Raw genomic sequence first — 19,785 nt, 5'->3', positions numbered from 1 at the left:
GCATGTGTTTGTGGGCTCGGTTGCCAAAAATTTTCTTATTATACACCAGAGCTTGCTCTGGACTATAGAAACCCTTCTCCGTCATAACAAAATGCTGATGTGTCACGTAACGTGAGTTAACATATTTCCTTATTTGACTTGTTGCATGTGCACTTTGGTACGGCACATATACAGTACTGCAAAAGTCTTAAGCCACCATGCTATCATTAGATGTATTGTTTTTGCAATTGTACAGTGATCATATATAATTATTTCTCAGTTTCCCTACTAGAATACAACCAGAAAACACAAGAAACGTGCATGAAGTACTAAAAACAAGTCAAGTATTTAGGATAAACTCCCCTTACTTGAGCAATAGCAGGAAACTACAGAATCTCTTAAACCAAATGAAATTAAATCCTAATTTCTAATTCTAATCAAATGACAGTCTCCTCAAAAAAGCTCAAGATGTGTTTCGTGCAAAGAGAGGTCACACTAAATACTGACTGATGCATGAAGAAGACATTTAGTTCTGAAAATCATTTGTTTTTAATTTTGTGTACATATTTCTTGTATTTTCTGTTTGTATCTTAATAAAAAGAGTGAAAAATAAATATGGATGGACATTAACAGAGGCGTCATGCCCATTCAAACTGAGGGGGCATGAAACCTTAAAATCAAAGAAGCGTCCATTAATCTGTTATTTGTTTTTTAATCTGTTCAATATGCGCAATATTATCAATTCTGTGCTGCATCCTTGTCACTTTTCTGAGTATTTCGCCGTTTTGATAGTGTTACTACATTACTTAATTCTGGCAAGAGGTCGCAGTGGCAGACGTCATCGGCGTCTGAGCGCGCTCACGAGCTTTGCTGTTGCTTCTGCATTTTGCTATCTGAGGAATTAAAACGTGTAAGAAACGCTCACAGCATTCCAAACCCCAGTACGGTAATGTGCAGTTAACCTCCTTTGTGTAGAAAATGTATGGTTTAAAATGTGATCGTCTCGACGTTATTAGTAGAGATTTCTAGATTCATCATCTTGGTACAACGCCAAAGTTCGCCAGAGTTCACGGGGGCACGGAATCACACATGCTCACATATGAGGTAAAATTTTTTGCAATAATGCGTTTCACTAATAATTTTATCTACACTTTTTTTAAATCATTATTGAACATTAAAGTCAATCTGTGGTGGCTATAGCTTATGTCATTGTTTATATACTTTATGGATTTAAAATGACATTAATAATGCAGTTGTTGTGCAACATGCATTAATGACACAATTAAACAAAGTATAAATGACAAAAGTTACTTGAATAAATAAAACATGCAATTTCAGATGTAGCCTAAATATGATACCAATATGTCATTATTCCGATTGAATAGTATTTTATATGAAAGTTAGTCAACACTTTTATTTTGGAGGTTTTTGCATGAAAGCAGGGGTGTTCAGATTGTTAGAAATGTAGGTGCCATAGAAAAGACTGAAAGCTCATTTGATGTCTGTGTATGCACAAATTTCTGTGAGCTGTGCACACTGTGCCCCCTTAAAAAAATTGGTGCATGACGCCCCTGGACATTAAAACTTTGGTGACGGTGGCCTAAAACTTTGGGAATTTCTGAATTACCTTTTAGGAGCAAGAATTAAAACGCTGACAAACCAAAGAAAAAGTTGGAATGTTCGACCGTAACAATTGACTTTAATTGTACTGTTTTTACAAAACATCATTCGATAAATCTGAATTGGCACAGAAACTGATGATAAGAACCACCAAAGACATACAAAACGACAAATACGTTCGTCTTATGAAAATAAACACAAAACATACAGTTTAAACCATGTGTCGAATAGCACTTCAAAAATATTTTAAGTTTCAAGCTACATAAGAAGTCAGCATTCTGTCTACAAAACATTATGAATTCATATCAATGCATGTTTTCTTGCCAATTAAAATACGATACAGATCCAATATCCAAAGGCACGAGATACGACTAAAGCTAGGCTTTAAAAAATAAAGACTATACAGTATATACCAAGACACTGTCACAAAAGCCAACGCTACGACACTCAAGTCAAATAACTATTCACACTCACATCCATATTACAAATGTACAAATCGACACTTATTAAGGTAACTGTAATCAATACAGAATATGAAAAAGCATCGTGACTACTGAAATACCACTTTTCTTTCTGCTCAAACAATTGAACACCAAAGATTGAATCTTGCATACAAAATGGTAGTTGCACGTATCTGAAACAACATTCAACAAACGAATGAACCCATGCTATATTTATTTCCCCCGTATTTGTTCTGCACAGGGAAAACATGCACAAGTAGCACACAGAGCAATCTGGAGCAGGCAGCCAACATTGTTTTATGGTAAATGCGTCACTACAAACTCTCAGACTATGAAGTAACCCAGTTTGAGATACAGGCGCAAAAATGGAGCGTGAGATGAGCGAGGCCGTCCTTAGGGAAATGACATCAGAGAACGATATCCAACCCTATTTTGGTTTTCTTTTGTTGTTTGGACACATTAACAATTCAGTTTCAGAACTGTTCACCATTTTTTAAGCTTATTCCCAAACCCATTATCCTCATTACCGTCAACCATTCAGCTCATTGTCCACTGCAGTATAAAAGGCTTCACTTCACATTATTTAAGTAAATCATCCACAACCATATTGCACAAAGCGTATTAAAAAGTCTTTGTTCCCTATACTTGTTGGAATGAAGCAGCTTCTAAATCGACTGATTGCCGTATCACACAGAGGATGCAAGATATGCGAAACCACAGAGCCAGACAAATGCTACATATTCCACAGTTGCAACTTCATCTTCAATCAAGGCTCATGCCATAATCACAAGGTATTACAACTACGGCATGGAGTTATGGAGAAAAATTCCATAGTATAATTCCAACAGCAATAAAAACGAGAACGGCTATGAAAATATCACCTTCCTTCCACTCTATTAAAATGTGACCCATTTGACATTTCTTCCACATGTCGTAATCAAAAGAGAATGTTAAACGAAAAGTGTAACATGTACAGCTCTTCAGATCAAACTAAAGAGCGGGGCAAGAGGCACAAAGTTTACAAAATTTAGCAGCATTATACATACAGCAGAGAGGAAGGGCAGGGAAAACGATACAAAACGGTTCAACTTCTCACATATACTCATTCAAAACAACACACTAAAGCTTATAAGATCACTTTCATTGCCGCAATCCAGCTTTAGGGGGATCCATACTTGACAGCTGTCTGGCTGGTTCCTGCCCACAACACACATGGTAGTCATTCACATTTCTAGGAAACATCCTTACGGTCACAGCTTCCTGCTTTATAACAGGTTTTTAACAGCTGGAAGGGTAGTTTGCAATTGTTAAGTTGCCACATTAAGTATGGGACAAAAATAGAGAACACACAAAAAAATTGTACATTGAGTCCAATGTAATGCAGTAAAGCTTATAAAAACAATAGATAAAGTAGATCAGCCGCTTTTCTAAAATTAATTACTTGATGCATGTTATGTTATTTAAAAGAAAAAATTAATATATACATATTATTACAAAATATAGATTTAAATAAATTAGGTAATTGGGCAACCAAACTCATTACAACTGTAGATATGAATGGGTTGGCAATAAGGTCACATTTAAAATATAGAGGAGTATGATCCACATGTAAAGTTGTCAAAAACAGAAACATCGAGTTGCATTCCCAGTGTGTTCAACAGGATCACAAAACATTGAAATGTGATTTTTTTCACTCAATTGTAATCGACAGAGTTTTCTTTTGCTTTCTTTCCTCTCTCTCTTTTTCCTCTTCATCTTCCTCCTGGTCTGGCAGGGCAGTTGTGGACTTCAGGTGATCGCCTGGCGTGCCTTCCCCTCCGTGCCCCGATCTGGCGTTTGGGGTTTGGGATGGGGGTACAGGATGGTGGTTGTCGTAGCTCATGGTAGAAGAGACTTGGGAGATGACGGGTGTTTGAACTGAAGAAGAGGAGGAAGTGGCTTCGAAGGTCTGTTCGCTTATCTCAAAGTGTCCCAACCCCTCTTCATCTTGCATGTGGCTCAGGTAGTCTGGGAGGAGGAACTCACTGCACCAACAAAGGAAGGAAAAAAGTGCAAGATTCAGAAAATCAGCACTTCCGTCATATGAACAACATGTTTTATATACTTAACGGCAGAGTCCACAATGTTTGAAAAACGCTTTGGAAAACGAGATGGGCCGACTACCAAAACACACTTAAAGCCAATCAGCAGTAAGGAACGTGTCTACTAACCGACATCCTTGCCGGGTTGCGTATGTGTGGGGCGGGTCTATCAACAGAAGGTCCAGATTCTATTGGGGTAGGGGCGTGTTTGTTTAGGTGATTTCAAATATCAACACTGGCTTTCAAACATCATGGACTCCGCCTTTAATCAGACATTTGGTATCTTTACGATTATATCTTGTAAAACCAAGCTTGAAAAAGAATGAAAAGATGGGTGTTCAAGATGTTATTCATTTCAGTCTCAACTCTCATATGAAGCCACAATCTGAGGATGTCAAACCAGTCAGTCGCAAGTTCAAAAACACTTTTTTTGTAAAAAATAAAATAAAAATAATAATTCTTACGAGTTGCTACATTTCATCCAAGATTGTGCTCCAAGTTGGGAAAACGACTTGGATTCTCGTTTTATTTTATTTTATCAACAGCCAGTCCTGGCATGCAGAATCAAAGCATCAAAAGTCAGCTGTGGCTTGGCAGAAAGTGTGAAATAGAAAGCAATCACAATTCAGACGTTGATAACTTAATCCATGACTGTAAGATTGAACTATTTAATTACTTCTGACATCATTTCCTAGTTCTTCACACATTGAGAGGTCTTATCGTAAGAGCATTACATAGATCTACAACCTTTCTTTTTTGCCCAACTTTAATTTACTACCTGCAATCACCAAAGTAAAAAGCATTTGCCCACTAAATGGGATGTTGATATACAGCCGAATAGGAAACCATGAGCGCAATGCCGGCTGTTTCTCGTATCACAACAAATAAAATTGCATTAGGATTTGCAGCGCAGCCTCTCCCTCTTTATAAGCACGAGAGAAGGCCAAACTATTGCTTGCATAGACAGACTGTTTATTTTTGTTTGACAAAGACGAATAGACCATTGAGATCCTAAAAGAGAAGGCTTACGTTAAGTAAATAGTTGGATTACATATGGGAGTCGACATGTAGCAAGAATTCAATGCACAAAGGCACCTGACTCCTTCGCTCAGCTTTAATGAAAATCTTGCATGACGATTGAGGGATTACCTCAGATGAATGTCTACTTACAAACAGTTATTCCACTGATACTCTTCTGAGAATAGCTTTATTAAGAAAGGTCACTTCAGACCTATTCAGTAGTAATTACTCGAACAAGGGCTGATTTCTCTGACCACTGCGACTGTTTACATCTCCGAGCATCTTTTCCTAAAAGACGGTCCAACTTTTGCTACATCCAACATGGAATCAAAGCCGCGCTTGTTCTATGAAATTTGAAAATCGTCGTTCTCAAACAGCGTAGTTTTCTCTTGAGAACACTTAACTGAATCTACACAATGTACTTAGTTAATAGAAAATATGATGCGTCATTTTAGGATCAGAATAAAAGGAACACCGAAGGGCGTGTGCACCCTTGTGTTTGGCTATTCAGAAGCAAATAACCAGTGGTGATTTTGAATTGTATCTATCCTTTCAAACAGGAGATCTCAAGGATTTCCTGAAAGACCTATTCAGTGAGAGACGCTCTGCCAAACACACCACAATGGAGCTGGGCGTTACCCTGGACTGCGGTGAACCTGTTAAAACTGAGCAGGAAGGGCATTTAATCTGAAGGAAGCATTTTGACAATAACATTTCAACAAGCCACTTCAGCTTCGGCATTGCACAATTGTTCTTCCACAAAACGCATCTGCCACCTCAAAATGGGATGAACGGCCGACCGTACAAAACGAAATTCGTACTTCTACACATTTTCTGAAAATGTTCAGCTCCTCCTCACCTGGTCTGGAAGTAGTTTGCTAGCTCTGACGCCTCATGGTTGAGACTCCTCAGGTGTACGATTAAATTGCCGGAGTTGGTAAACATGGCCCCGCACGTTTTGCACTCGTAAATCCGAGGCTTGCGGATGATGTGGCGAGACACCCTCATGTGGTGCTTATATTCACCGAAGGAAGTGAAAGTGGCGCTACAGATCTGGCACCGGAAACAGCGTTTACCTTCGTGCTTCAGCCGGTGCATCTTCAGAGAGTAAGCCCGTGTGAACTTTTTCCCGCAGCGGTCGCACTGGAATGGCTTAATACCTGGAGGAGGAGGGCAGGAAAGATGAAAGTCACCGTATTAGGTTGTGTTCCTGTAGCTCAATGGGTACAGCATTGAGTTAGCAGTGCAAAGCTCATTGATTTGTAGGGAACACACATAATGCTTTGGATTGAAGCATCTTCCAAATGCAAAATTCAATAATTAGAACGTAATTAGCAGTAGTCACTAACAAAGCCCTAAGTTTGTGGATCAATGTCTGTGATGCTATGATACTAAAATTATCAATATTGACCAACAGGCAAAAAAAATGCAACTGTGTTGCATTTGTGTGCAATCAAAAAGGTAATCATTTTATAATAAATAAAGAATAAGGCCCAATCCCATTTCTCTGTCTTACCCTACCCCTTAGTCTGGCACGTTCACATGAGAGTAAGGGCTATCCCAATTGGGCCTTACTCTCACGTGAACATGCAAAACTAAGGGGTAGGGGTAAGACAGAAATATGGGATTGGGCCAAAATATGTAAGGAACAGTCCGGTGAATTATTCGAAAATAATGCACACCCAGGGTGGTAATGCTTACGCTGCGGGTGTGCATTACTTATTTTCAAATAATTCAAAGGATCGGAGTCAATTATTTCACTTATACCAGAGTTAACCCTGGACCAGGGTTCCCACACCTTAGTAAACTTCCAATTTAAGGACCTTTCAAGGACTTTCCAAGTCCAATACCCTCAAATTCAAGGACTAAATGTGGGGACACATTTTAAAGTGGGAACAAGGTTACATCGTGTTACCTTTTAAGATACATTGTTACAGTTCCCTTTCGAAGGAACTCGCGCTGCGTCACTGTGGTGACACTTTGGGGACGCTTCCAGGGGTAAGTGCGTCTGAATGTGTATATCAAATTCTACCAATGGTGAGGCTTAATGACAAAGACAGGGTGACGCGGGAGCCAGGAAGTATATTGCTATCTGAAAAGACGACGTTACAGGGACGCAGGATGTATGGCAAGGGAGACGCAGCGTCTCGTTCCCTTTTCAGGGAACAACAGTTACATATGTAACCTGAGAAGTTTTCATGTGTCAAACACAACTATGCAAAAATGCATTTTGGTATAAATCAACATTCACATACAGAAGATATAAGCATTTAAAGTGAACCGTTTAGCACGTGTGTCCTACACAAGACAAGGAATCCTTTGGATTTTTTCCCTAGAAAACTTCCATAAAATAGATTTAAGCATTTTCAATGACCTGTATCTATGTATGTATATTTTCAAAAACTTCCCAGGACCTTGAATTATTTCCCCCATATTCACAAACTTTCACGGATTTCAAGAACCTGTGGGAACCCTGACAGACATTGCTCTGGTGGTTATTTTAAGACATTTGACAGGTCAGGTGTGCATTTATCGAAAAAAAATATTGCATACCCGTGAAACATTTCTCAACCAATCATAATAAAGCATTCAACAGCCATGTGGTATAAATTTATCTATAGAGACAGAGCGCACCGCGTCACAACCTGAAAACCACGCCCACCGGGGGGGAAAGCAATCCAACAGTCTCCATTGACTTATTATTGCAAAAGGCCGCCTCCTTGTCATTTCTGGGTTATAACAAAAAACTGAATAATGCCTAAAAGCTGCTTTGTGACAATATGTACAGCTAACAAGCCAAAGAACACAGAAATAAGTTTTTATAAGGTGTCGAGCCGTAAAACCCAGCTTTTAAGGAGAATAAAGTGGATCGCCGACTACGTTTCCCCCTATTGGACGCAGTTTTACTAATAGGAGTACTATGAAAAGTTGCCTGTTTCCATTTCTGGGTCTTTAAACGCTCGTTTTTTTGAAGTTGAAAGCTTATAAAAACGTATTTGGTTTTTTGGGGTTGTTAGATGTACACCTTGTCACACAGCAGCTTTTAGGTATTATTCTGTTTTTAAGTTTAATCTGTAAATACGTTTTTATAAGCTGTCGACCCCAAAAAACGAGCGTTTAAAGACACAAAAATGGATACAGGCAACTTTTCATAGTACTTCTATTAGTAGAACTGCGTCCAATAGGGGGAAACGTAGTCGGCGATCCACTTTATTCTCCTTAAAGGCTGGGTTTTACGGCTCGACAGCTTATAAAAACGTATTTCTGGGTTCTTTGGCTTGTTAGCTGTACATATTGTCACACAGCAGCTTTTAGGCATTATTCAGTTTTTTGTTATAAGCCAGAAATGACAAGGAGATTCGCAATACAAAGTCAATGGAGACGGTTGGATTGAATTCCCCCCCGGTGGGCGTGGTTTTCAAATTTGCATAACTGCGCTCTGTCTCTATGGAATAACTGTAATAAAAAAATCTCTCTCACCAGAGTGTATGAGCATGTGCTGCTTGAGGTTCTGTATTCGGGTGAAGCGGACGCCACATGTTGGGCACTGGAAAGGACGTTCAGGACCGTTTAGTCCTGGGCGGGTGGAAGGGCTGATGTAAAGGTGGTATGGATACTGGACATTTTCTAGCCTGAAGAAAGAAGATGGACAGATGGATTAGATTAGCCACTTGCACGCTGACTTTTAGTATTGTTCCTGTAGCTAAGCTGGTAGAGCACTGGGAGACACCTGCCATTTTAATACATCCCTTTTGTCCACTTCTATTCTGATAACTTTAAGGGGATGGTCTTTGGGCATGTCGTTTAAACATGAGCGGGACAAGTGATGCTTTTTAATCTAAGCTCACAAATATTATGTCAGAGTCTGCTGCTTATGTGGCGAGTAAGCATGCTGCACAATGTTTTGTACATGTAGACGAGCTTTTTCAGATTTTTTTCAGAGCAACTGACGAAATAAGCTTGCGCAACTTTCATTCGCTCGCAAAATGAAACATAAATAAAAGACACAGAGGGCTTTAGTTTTATCAATGATAGTCTAAAGGCCGCGCAGAACACAGCATGTCCAATGGAAAAACATTGTGCTAGGTACAACCATCGACCACATGCGCGTCTACATCACAAAAGCAATCCATTCGAATGCGTTTTTGACTACCTCAGAGTCTGGTTAAACGTGGACGGGCTCAAAACGGTTCACACCCCATTTACACCTGTATTTAGCGCCTTTGATCTGTGATCAAATCAACCAAAACGCATCTTAATAACAGGTGTAAACAGCATCGGTGTAAGGAATGTAAAAGTTGTGGGTTTGATTCGCAATGGAACAAATAGATGTATACCTTAAATGCATAAATGTGAATGTTAAGGACTTTGGTATTAATAAGAAAATATTATAATAATATATATAACATATTATATTGCAAAATATAATACAAAAATTATTTTCTTTCACGTCTTTGAAATAAATGTGTATTATTTATTTATTTAACCAGGGACATTGCACATTAATAATACATAGATATGTAAAATGTGCCAGATTTAGCCAGTATTGGCTCATTTTCATCGGTTGTCACTTTTGGCAGGTTAATGTGATGGACAGAAAGAAAAATATGAACAATGAATATATAAATAAATAATGTTAATGCATGTACTAATGTTTACTAATACAGCCTTATTGTAAAGTGTTACCAAATATTCTCATTTAGCATTTCTATGTATTAATTATTGTTATGTCAATACAGTTATTCATTCTAGTTAATGGTGCATTAATTAATGTTAACAGTTACGATGCTTGATTTTATATATGTACTAGTAAATGTCATAAACTAAGATTAATAAATGCTGTAGAAGTATTGTTCATTGATAGGTCATGTTAGCTAATGCATAACATAATTGTTAACAAATACACACCTATTGTAAAGTGTTACCAAATATTTTTACTCTACACTAAATAAACCACTAAATTAAAATACTAGAAAACGGAACATCAAAAAGATAGCAAAAAGGGTGTCTCTATTAACAAAAATAATTAATGTAAATTTTTTAACTCCATGTTGTCACATGAACCATCAATATCTATACTGACTTAAGCTTGGGATATACTGAATGATTTTTGGCTGTCCCAGACGAAAGATTGCCATCTTGAAACAATTGTCGCAATTTGTGTAATCTTGGCTCTTTATAGGTGGTCCTATGTGGACGGTGACTTCTTTTCGAGGAGTATTCGGAGTGTCGTGCGTGTTGTCGTCATTTCAAAATATGTGTTTGTTGCATCATGTCAACCATGTGCATCATGCCTTTTGTCAAAATATGAGCTTGCTGCACACGCATGGATTTATGATAAATGAGCTGCTTGTGTTCACAAAATACTCAAGACACTCCCTTAACAGTAAACTCTGATTACGCATGAGATTAAGTGAGCATCTGGCAAACGCAAGCGTCTCTTTTATCATAAACCCTTTAGACGCGTCTGCAGCAGGCTCGTATTTTGACATCACACGTGATGCACATAAGTTAACATGACGCCGAACACACATTTTTAAATGACGAGCCACACATTTATCGGGCTACATACATGTTGTGAAAAGCTTTGCATCGTGCGCCCTCGAAAAAGAAGTCTCTGGCCACCACTGGTCCTATGTCGTACAGTGAGAGAGGTTCAAAGAGGCCGTTTTCGTGGTCTTGCAACCAAAGACAGCCTATGATAATTTTTTGACAGTGTCAAAAATTCAGCATGATCAACGCACAGTGTGTTTGCTGCTACGACCTGCACATTGGTATTTGTTAACCAGTAGCGCATGCTAATGCCGTCACAGTCTACATGCTTGTCGTACCCAAATTTAAAGGGATAGTTCACTTTAAAATGAAAATTCTGTCATCAGTTACTCATCCTCATGTTGTTCTAAACCTGTATGAATTTATTTTTTCTAAGGAACACAAAAGATGATATTTTGAGAAATGATGGTAAACACACAGCAGTAAGTGACCATAGACTTCCATAGTAGGAATAAAAAAATATGATGAAATTTAATGGGTACCGTCAACTGTGTGCTTACCATCATTTATCAAAATATTTTCTTAGTCATTAATCACAATACTTTCAAAATATTTTTTTCCTACTATGGAAGTCTATGGTCACTTACTTCTGTGTGTTTACTATCATTTCTCAAAATATCTTCTTTTGTGTTCTTCAGAAAAAATAAATTCATACATGTTTAGAACAACATGAGGATGAGTAAATGATGAATTTTCATTTTAAAAGTGAACTATCCCTTTAAATGCTCCATGTCGCACAGTGTGAAAAGGAAATGCTCTTATAGGATGGCAAAAAATTGTGCTTTATAAGATAACACAATAACAGTTTTGATTAATGGTCTTGATTTTAGACTCTTTTAGGCTATCAATATAGTTTTCTCTTTCCACAAAAATCACCCCACAAACATTTCAGCCTAACATATAACACGTTTAGTCAGGCATATCAAGTTGTCATATAAAATTGCACTCCTCTCATGAGATGGACAGCACTGTTTTTTCCCCATTTGTTTTGCATCATTTCTTTACTCTTCCAGTATTCCAAAAAGGAAATTCAGGTCCAAGAACTTTCCAGAAAGCCTGCCAACTAGCTTTTCTGGCCTCTTGGCAAGATATCTACATCCTAATAGCCACTACAATATCACAGAGGCTTCTTCTTCTTATAAACAAGTATACTTGAATAAAGATGATAATGAGAAAGATGAAAAACGATGTCCCTTCTCAGCACGGCTCCGGTAGCTTAATCATAAAAATGAGAGATCATAAAAGAAATCCGTTAAAACAACACACAGACACCTAAATAGGTCTCACCTCTCATCCTCTTCCATGTGACCGGTATTTGGAGTGCCCTGCATGGACTGAAGACTCTCAGTTACCCCCTCATCCATAGAGCCTGAAGACAGCAGAATATTCTTCATAAAGCTTTACTCCACCAGTAAACCAAGTCTTAACATGACTTAATTTCACACTGTATCTAGACAGAAACTGACAAGTTTTTAGCAGTACATATAATTTACAGTTACAATCCGAAATCTAATTGGTTCTTGCATGTCTACAACTAGCCTCAAGAGATCTGAGGTTATAACTGTGATGCCGTATTTGAAATTAGTGCTTGAATGGGTTTGTTTCCATGTTAGTTTTCGCAAAAAAAGCACAAAATATTACATTTTGTGTTTTCTCACACACACAACTGGGTGATTCTCAAGAAATTAGACTTATGAGGTGTCATGAAACATTTTGATAAAAAAAGTAAATGCAAAGTAAGAGTATCAAAATATGAAGCATACAGTTACAAACATCTCTTCATGTACTATTTTGCACATCATTTCAAATGACATCATACAAACCAATTGTGTTGTTTTTTCCACATTTAAGGGGACATTTTTCATTACCGCAATGTACCCATAACTGGATTTGGGTTCTTTGACATGGAAATATATATAATTAAAAAATAAAAAGCTTCAGTGCATGTTATACTATAAACATTTACAGTAAAGAAACATGTGGTATTTGGTGATCATTGCTAAATGTAGAGACAATAATAAGGAATAGAAATGTGTCCAAGAAAAATTTTCTCATCCTCCGCAACAATTTTCAATCAATGAACTAACATTTAAAAAAAAATGTTGGAAGGGACATAATTGACTGTGACAATCAAGATGGCTACCAAGTAAGCAGTTCTTATTTTTCTATGCAGATAAAAGTTAAAATTTTGTTTGTCATAGTCCCTAGACAACTTTTTAGATCTCATTACCGAAACATGAGTTTGTAAATGCATATATTTAATGTAATATCATGTTGCGGTAATGATAATTTTTTATAATGATAATCTAAAAAATTCTATAGAAAATATGTTTTAAATCCTCTAAAAATAACGGTTATAGTAAGTTCAGACCTTAATCTTATATGTGCAAAAAAATAGGCTTCAAGGGCTTTTTAAAAATTCTGATGCTGGACACGGATTTCGTGAGAATCACCCAACTACTGTATTGCTTCATTTCAGAAGTTGAATATTAACCCAATGGATTACTTTTATGATTGATGTTTGTGCTTTCTGGAGCTTCGCCATTGTAGTTCCAAATACAATAAGATTAATAATAAAACTTATTCATTCATTAATTAATTAATGTGTTTAACTGAAGAAAGAAAGTCATATACATCTGGGATGGCATGAGAGTGCATTAACAATTTCCTCAAACAGACCCAATTTTATCAGAATTTTCCATTGAAATGGATCACATCAACAACATCCCAAAATACTGACAGCTAACAAAGAACAGATCCTGCTGTTATGCAGGTAAAGTTGTATAAAGGAGTCCTACCGATGGATGAGGACTGGGGGCTTATGAGTAGATCTTCTTGAGTGTGGTCATTGCCAGGAACAGTCTGCTGATCGCTCAGAGAACTATGAGGAGCGCTGACAGGTTGTGAAGCCTCTTCGTGCACTTCTTCATCGCTCAACCGCTCAACCTTCACCTGCACATCGTCATCTTCTTCCTCTACACCAGATGCTCCACCTACACCCAGGCCACGTGGACCCTCACAGGACAGGTACTCTACCAGCGCCCGTCCACTGGAGTCTTGCCCTGAGGCTCCAGATGGTTCCAGGAGACCTTCTGGCAATTTCGATTTTTCTGCTGTAAATCGCCGGTCCACTCCAAAAGGGTAATTCCAGGAGAAGGCCAGAGATGGTTCCAGAGTATGTGCTGAACTCTCTGGGAAGGAGGAAGACGAGGGAGAGGGGTTGGGGACTTGTGGAGAGGTAGAGGATGCTGGTTGTGGGCTGGCAAAGCCTTTCCGTTTACGCCTGGACTCGCGGCACACAGGGATGGGTCTCTCTGGTACGCTGCACTCCGAGGAGACGGGGGACGGTGAGAGGGCATCTACAGGAGCAAGGGTGCAACTTGCATGGCCTTCAGGGGTCTCTTGGGGCCTGTGTAAACTTGGGGGCTGGGTGCTACCAGTACCTCCTCCTCCTGAAGATCCTGAGTTCCACAGAATACTAGACTTCATGAACTCAGAGCAAGTGTTGGCCACTGCGAACATCTGCATGTAGCTAGCCGCAGCCAGAACGTCGATGATGTTCTCTGTGCTAATGGACAGGGTGGACGTGTACGCATATTCCAGAAGAGGGGCAAAACCAGCAACCGTCACGTGTTGGAGATCTAAAACGTGTTTGTTTTCTTCCCCTATGATTACAGTCTCTTCTTCGGCCGGCTTTCCGGACAGCTTAGCTTTAAGGAAGTCGCTACAGCAAGCTAGCACTACCTTATGTGCAGAGAATAGCTGGCCCTGTACGCGAATGGTGACGTCACAGAAATGGCCTTCACTGCGCAGGGTGTTGAGCTTGTCCAGAAGCTCCTGGCTGTGGCTGGGGGAGTTGTGAGTGAAGGTCTTTACACCCATCCTTCACTGCAGGTGGAGGCGTTTGGGTTGCCTAAAGACAATAAGATACATTAGTTCCCCAGAATGGCTAGAGGCATTGCTTAAGATATGGGTTTAAGTTATGGGACAGTTCTGATAGCAGAGGTTAAGTTTGCAGGTTATGAGAATACACTGTGCAAAATAGGTATTAAAAGACAGAACAAAGCTAGATAAATAGGATTAATTCATGACAGAATATTGACTTGAGGCTGATATCACTAGTTATGAAAAAAGAGGTGTCACCAGGACCTGTCAAATAATTATTGCAACAAAATGTAGCAACATCACAAACCTGTTCCAACATTTAAGACAGCACCATAAAGAGCCATGAGCAATGCATGGCAACAAAATCTCCCGAAACAAATAAAAGCACACCCCAAACAGTCCGACTCGGCTTCACAATATCAATCATTCAAGTATTTGCATGCGACAGACCATATCGAAGAAGCTAAAAAAAACACTATCATATTTTACACAAAGACTACAAACGAGATGGCAACTGTGAACGAATAATAATTTTTAAATAAAGTAAAGTAGCTGCCCCTAAATGCAAGTCAAATGCGGTGCTGGTGTTGAGTCAGTTTGATTGTTTCTGGTATTTTGCTTTGTGTATGTTCTAGTCTGTTTTCTATGCTAAAACACATTTTAAACACTAAAAAGCATTATTATGGATTTGAAAATATAAATCTAAAAAAAATATTTATTTATTATTTTATTTTACTTTACTTCTGGTTTCTGTTTGTTTAATGGTCTGACTAGTTGCTCAACTGAACTCTTGAACAAATACCCCGTCGAAAATGACAAATGTTTTGGTTTCCTAGTAGGGGTGTGACGAGACGCTTAATCCACGAGACGAGACGAAACACGAGATTGGGTTCACGAGAACGAGACGATATTTTTACACTTTTTAAGAAACCCTTAATGATAAAATAAATAAATCAATGACTGGCCCTAACAATTATTTTGCTAACTGATAATGAAGTAATTTGTTATTTTGGGTTAATAAAAATAGACCCAAGTGAGCAGTAGCATTTAAAAGTACATAATAACGAAGATGCAATAATAATTGGTTCAAATAAAGTATTAAAACCAAGTTACATTAAACAACATTTTGTGGCCTATAAATAAAAAGCATGATGTATGTATTATAACAAATGCCTGCAGGGGGCGATAGAGGACTCGTCTCGCAGACGCTGTCTTCACTTTCACTTTCGACGGAGAGAAACGCTTATTTTTAGTCAAACAATGTTTAAATCCATATTAATATTTAATATATGTCAATTTCTTTACACTAGAATGATGCAGTCACTGTCATTTTTTGAGCAAGAACATGCAGACATTAAATCATGTAAACTCTGTGTGAGGGCTTAATCTGCTAAGACTTCACATCTGACACTTATCAACAGACAAACACAACGCGTCTCCTAAACCTAAACAAAAAAGCAAACACAGTAAAGGACACATATAATGCATGCACTGTAAAATTGTCAAACAGAAAGCTGCATCCTTCGGAGGTCGCATATGCAGGCTGCATGTCATCAAGGTTTATTTCAGTTAACTTAGCATCACATTTGTAAGTCATAAGCATATTACAACAATTTGCGATGAACAAAATATAATTAGTAAACTTTATAGTTGTTAATAATCTGTAATAAGACAGTGATGAAATGCAGTTTAAAAATGTGACCTCCGAAGGATGCAGTCTTTTATTTGTGAAACGGCCAGAACCTCCACAAGAAATCTCACGAGACACATGTAATCTCACGAAACACATTTAATCTCGCGAGATCTCGTCGCACGAGATCTTGTCACACCCCTATTTCCAAGGTAATCTACTTCTTGTTTATTTTGCTTGTTTTATAAATAAACTACTCTAAAAGGACTTTGTTGTTATGTATTCTTAGCTGTGTTTAACAGAAGTTACGTGATGACCACAAAAGCAGCTTGTTTTTGTTGTTACTGCTGAAACCGTATATAATTCAACGGCCCGTCGTCAAATATTCCTTACTTATACTACGGGTCCGTTGAATGCTTGAATCTGATTGGCTGATGAACGTTCTGAGGTCGGTGTGCAATTAATTTCTGGGAAACGCACTGCGAATGTAGTTCCAGGCAGCTCTCTTGACCGCATTACAGTTTCATATCACTTCACATAGTTAACTGTAATAACGGGCTAACAAAAACAACATGACAGACGATTTTCCGAGGCAATAACAGCGCTGTTTAGAGAAGCACAGAGGTAGCCTCGTTCACACAATCTCTCTCGCTCTCTGTCTCTTTCTTTCTAATAACTTTATTAATAACTGCATTAAAATGCTATCAACGGCTCAAGCCTCCATTGCCAGCTTTAAAATGGCGTTTTGGAACAAGCAAAAGAGCCGTTGAATGAGACGCGGAAGAAATAGTCCTACTCACAATAGCGATTTAAGTACAAAAGCCGGACAAATCCCTATCAATATATCATGTGATCGATGTCTTGAGGTGTGGTAACCATAGCATAAGCGAAATAATCGACTGCGGGCCGTTGAATAATTAAAAAATAATGCACACCCGAGGTGGTCGTGGCCGCATCCCCACCTCTGGTGTGCATTATTTTTCTAATAATTCAACTGCCCGTCGTCAATTATTCCTTACATATTGTACAGTCTTTGGATACTTTAAAATGTCAAATATGTTTTAAACACTACCATATTACATTTAATTTTATTTATGTAGCGCTTTTCACAACTATTTAATTGTTTCAAAGCAGCTTTACATTATAAAACAGAGGAAAACACACAAAAAACTGTGTACAATATAAGAAGCAGAGTAAAGATTAACCCGTACTAGCAAACGTAGTAATGATGTAACGAATAGAGAGTTCTAAGTTAAGCAAGTCAGTTGACTCCCCAGGGGTTGAAAAAAACTAAATATCCTCCCAAAACTTTAAGGCAGACTCTTTAGCCACATCCTTTACAAATCCTCTTGTGGAGGACCAATGTGTAGTTCCAGAAAATAAAAAGATGTGGCCAAAACGTACTCTAAAAGTGACTAGTCGTTCATTTGACCTACTTTTATAATGTATTATAAATTAGCAACACCTTAATAAATACTTAAATGTTCTCTCTAATAGATAATAAATCTCATTTATGTTATTATCAGTAAGACAGATTCGCCCTTAGCTAGGTTTTGCTGATCCAGCAAAGTTACGTGTACTTATTGAAGACTTTAGGCTTTACACCTTTAAAGTTTTTTCAGTGCCAGACAGTCATCTCTGAAAACTTAGACTCAAACTGGAATCCGTATGGCACGATGCACAGGCACATACTTAAAATGATTCAGAGCCTAAGAATTCAGAGTTTGTAACTCTTCCAAGTCCAAATAAACTCCTTCTAATAACATCTGCCGAAAACTGGTACAGCTTTGCTTGGATCCGGCTGACAGCTAAGAGAGTAAAGGCAGAGATGTACAAATTAAACAAATGTCCAAACATGTCTATATTGATATGGAGAGATAAAGATCAGCTTTGGTACATGACTCAGATTGTTATACGTACAAGTGCAATCTAAGAAATAGCCTAGATTCATAGAAATTAGGGAGGCCACTGCTTTTGGGTTCTCAGAATGCTATGAAGCATTACACTATGACAAATGCATTTACAAGATTTTATTTTTAAAAGCTATAAAAATCTTTTATAAATGGCACCTGTAGAAACTTAACAAAACTGATAACAGCACCATTACTAAAGGAATAAATGCTTGTAGGCAATGTTGTAACTGTTACATAACTGAATAAAACAGGCATTTCTCTAGCTCCGCAATGTTCCTGTAGCTCAAGCATTGAGTTAGCAACACAATGGTCATGGGTTCAATCCCAGGGACCAGACACTGATAAAAATATGTACCTTTAGTGTACAGTAAGTCACTTTATCAGTGGTTCTCAAACTTTTTTAGTTTGCGGCCCCCCTTGTGTAAGGTGCATCCCTTCGTGCCCCCCATGAAAATTTATGACATAAAATATTATACAACTTTTAATTTTTCTGAGGTTTAATTACATATAATTTTATGATAAATGTATTTTTTAAATTGTCATAAAACTAGCCCCCCCCCGGCCCGGCCCCCAGTTTAAAAAACACTGTTTTAAATGAATGCGTCTGCCAAATGTATAAATGTAAGGCATGAAGATGAGACATACCAAACAAACAAACCAAAAAAATTATTATAGTATTATCAATTGTAGTGCACTGGAAAAAACTGCACACTTCTGCAAAAGCATATTTTAAATAAGATAAGCAGCAAGCATATTATTGTACTATGATTTTGGCTTGTCACAGAGAAAGTTAAAGGGGCGTGGTGTTCTGTTTCACTTATTTACTGTTGTTTATGTATTGGGTCGCGGGTATTTACGGTAGCTATATAGCAACATTGGCAATACACAATTTGTAAACTAATATTGCTCACTCAAATAAAAGCTTTACAGTTAGGCGTTGGATGCTAAGTGAATTCCTCTTTGCCAAAAACGGCGTATTTTGACAGGTTGGATGTGGCCTGCACGGCGCATAGAGTGAATTAGGTTAAGATCAATAACTGAAATGGTTAAGAGTTAACGACGTGACATTACCAGCAACTTACACAGTAAGCACAGTTAAGACTAGCAACAAGCATTGCTATGTAAACAGTCTAAGAGCAATGTCTAGCTAACTTGCATCGGCTAAATCGCTAATCTCTACCAATGACTAACACCCGTCAGTGTCTACCTAGTGTAACGTTACATAACGTTAGTCGTGATAAATGTTCGTGCAACTCACCGGTTAGAAAGGAGACTGGACGAATCCGTTGAAATACGAATCTATGACCGCATGAATGTGATTCAGCTATCAACTTCACAAGCTAAATAGCTGCTAGCATTCTGCCACTTGCACAACTACTGTTGCTTCTCTAAAACAGTAGAGTCACATTCCGATAAAGCGCGAAGTCGAGTGTCCCTCGTTTATATTAAAAGACAAATTCATGAAAAATACATCTGTTAAAAAGTACGGTAAGTATAAAATGTCATGATATGTCGTCTGACTGCTTTCTGGCTGATGTTTACATGCTGTATCCCAGAATGCATTTCTTCACGCGCGTTTCAAAACAGTTGGGGGCTTTGAGACTGACCTTTTTTTGACTGATTACCTCAAATGCGTTTTAATG

General features: G+C 38.1%; 1 protein-coding gene across 2 annotated transcripts; it reads right to left on the bottom strand.

Moving 5' to 3' along the window:
* Positions 1-1,658: 1,658 nt before the first annotated feature.
* On the bottom strand, positions 1,659-19,745 carry zbtb44 (zinc finger and BTB domain containing 44). 2 transcript variants are annotated; one of them, XM_055199346.2, is made up of 6 exons: positions 19,401-19,745; positions 13,513-14,627; positions 12,002-12,083; positions 8,642-8,793; positions 6,021-6,321; positions 1,659-4,084 (listed from the first exon to the last, which is right to left on the bottom strand). In XM_055199346.2, exons 2-6 carry the CDS (start codon positions 14,594-14,596, stop codon positions 3,751-3,753), a joined length of 1,953 nt encoding a protein of 650 aa, XP_055055321.2. In that variant the 5' UTR covers positions 14,597-14,627; positions 19,401-19,745; the 3' UTR covers positions 1,659-3,750. The 2 variants fall into 2 exon arrangements, with proteins under 2 accessions (XP_055055321.2, XP_055055322.2); XM_055199347.2 differs by having other exon boundaries at positions 3,925-4,084; positions 6,238-6,321.
* Positions 19,746-19,785: the final 40 nt, after the last annotated feature.

Source organism: Misgurnus anguillicaudatus, chromosome 22, assembly GCF_027580225.2.
Source record: "Misgurnus anguillicaudatus chromosome 22, ASM2758022v2, whole genome shotgun sequence".
Lineage (NCBI taxonomy): Eukaryota > Metazoa > Chordata > Actinopteri > Cypriniformes > Cobitidae > Misgurnus > Misgurnus anguillicaudatus.
Note: the sequence above shows the minus strand (reverse complement) of the source record. Positions and strands in the feature narration are given on the sequence as shown.

Coding starts and splice junctions, on each gene's coding strand:
- zbtb44 (XM_055199346.2), bottom strand. CDS start 14,596: ATGGGTGTAAAGACCTTCACTCACAACTCCCCCAGCCACAGCCAGGAG. Junction 12,084..13,512: donor CCCCCAGTCCTCATCCATCG/GTAGGACTCCTT, acceptor TGCTGTCTTCAG/GCTCTATGGATGAGGGGGTA. Junction 8,794..12,001: donor CACATGGAAGAGGATGAGAG/GTGAGACCTATT, acceptor TTCTTTCTTCAG/GCTAGAAAATGTCCAGTATC.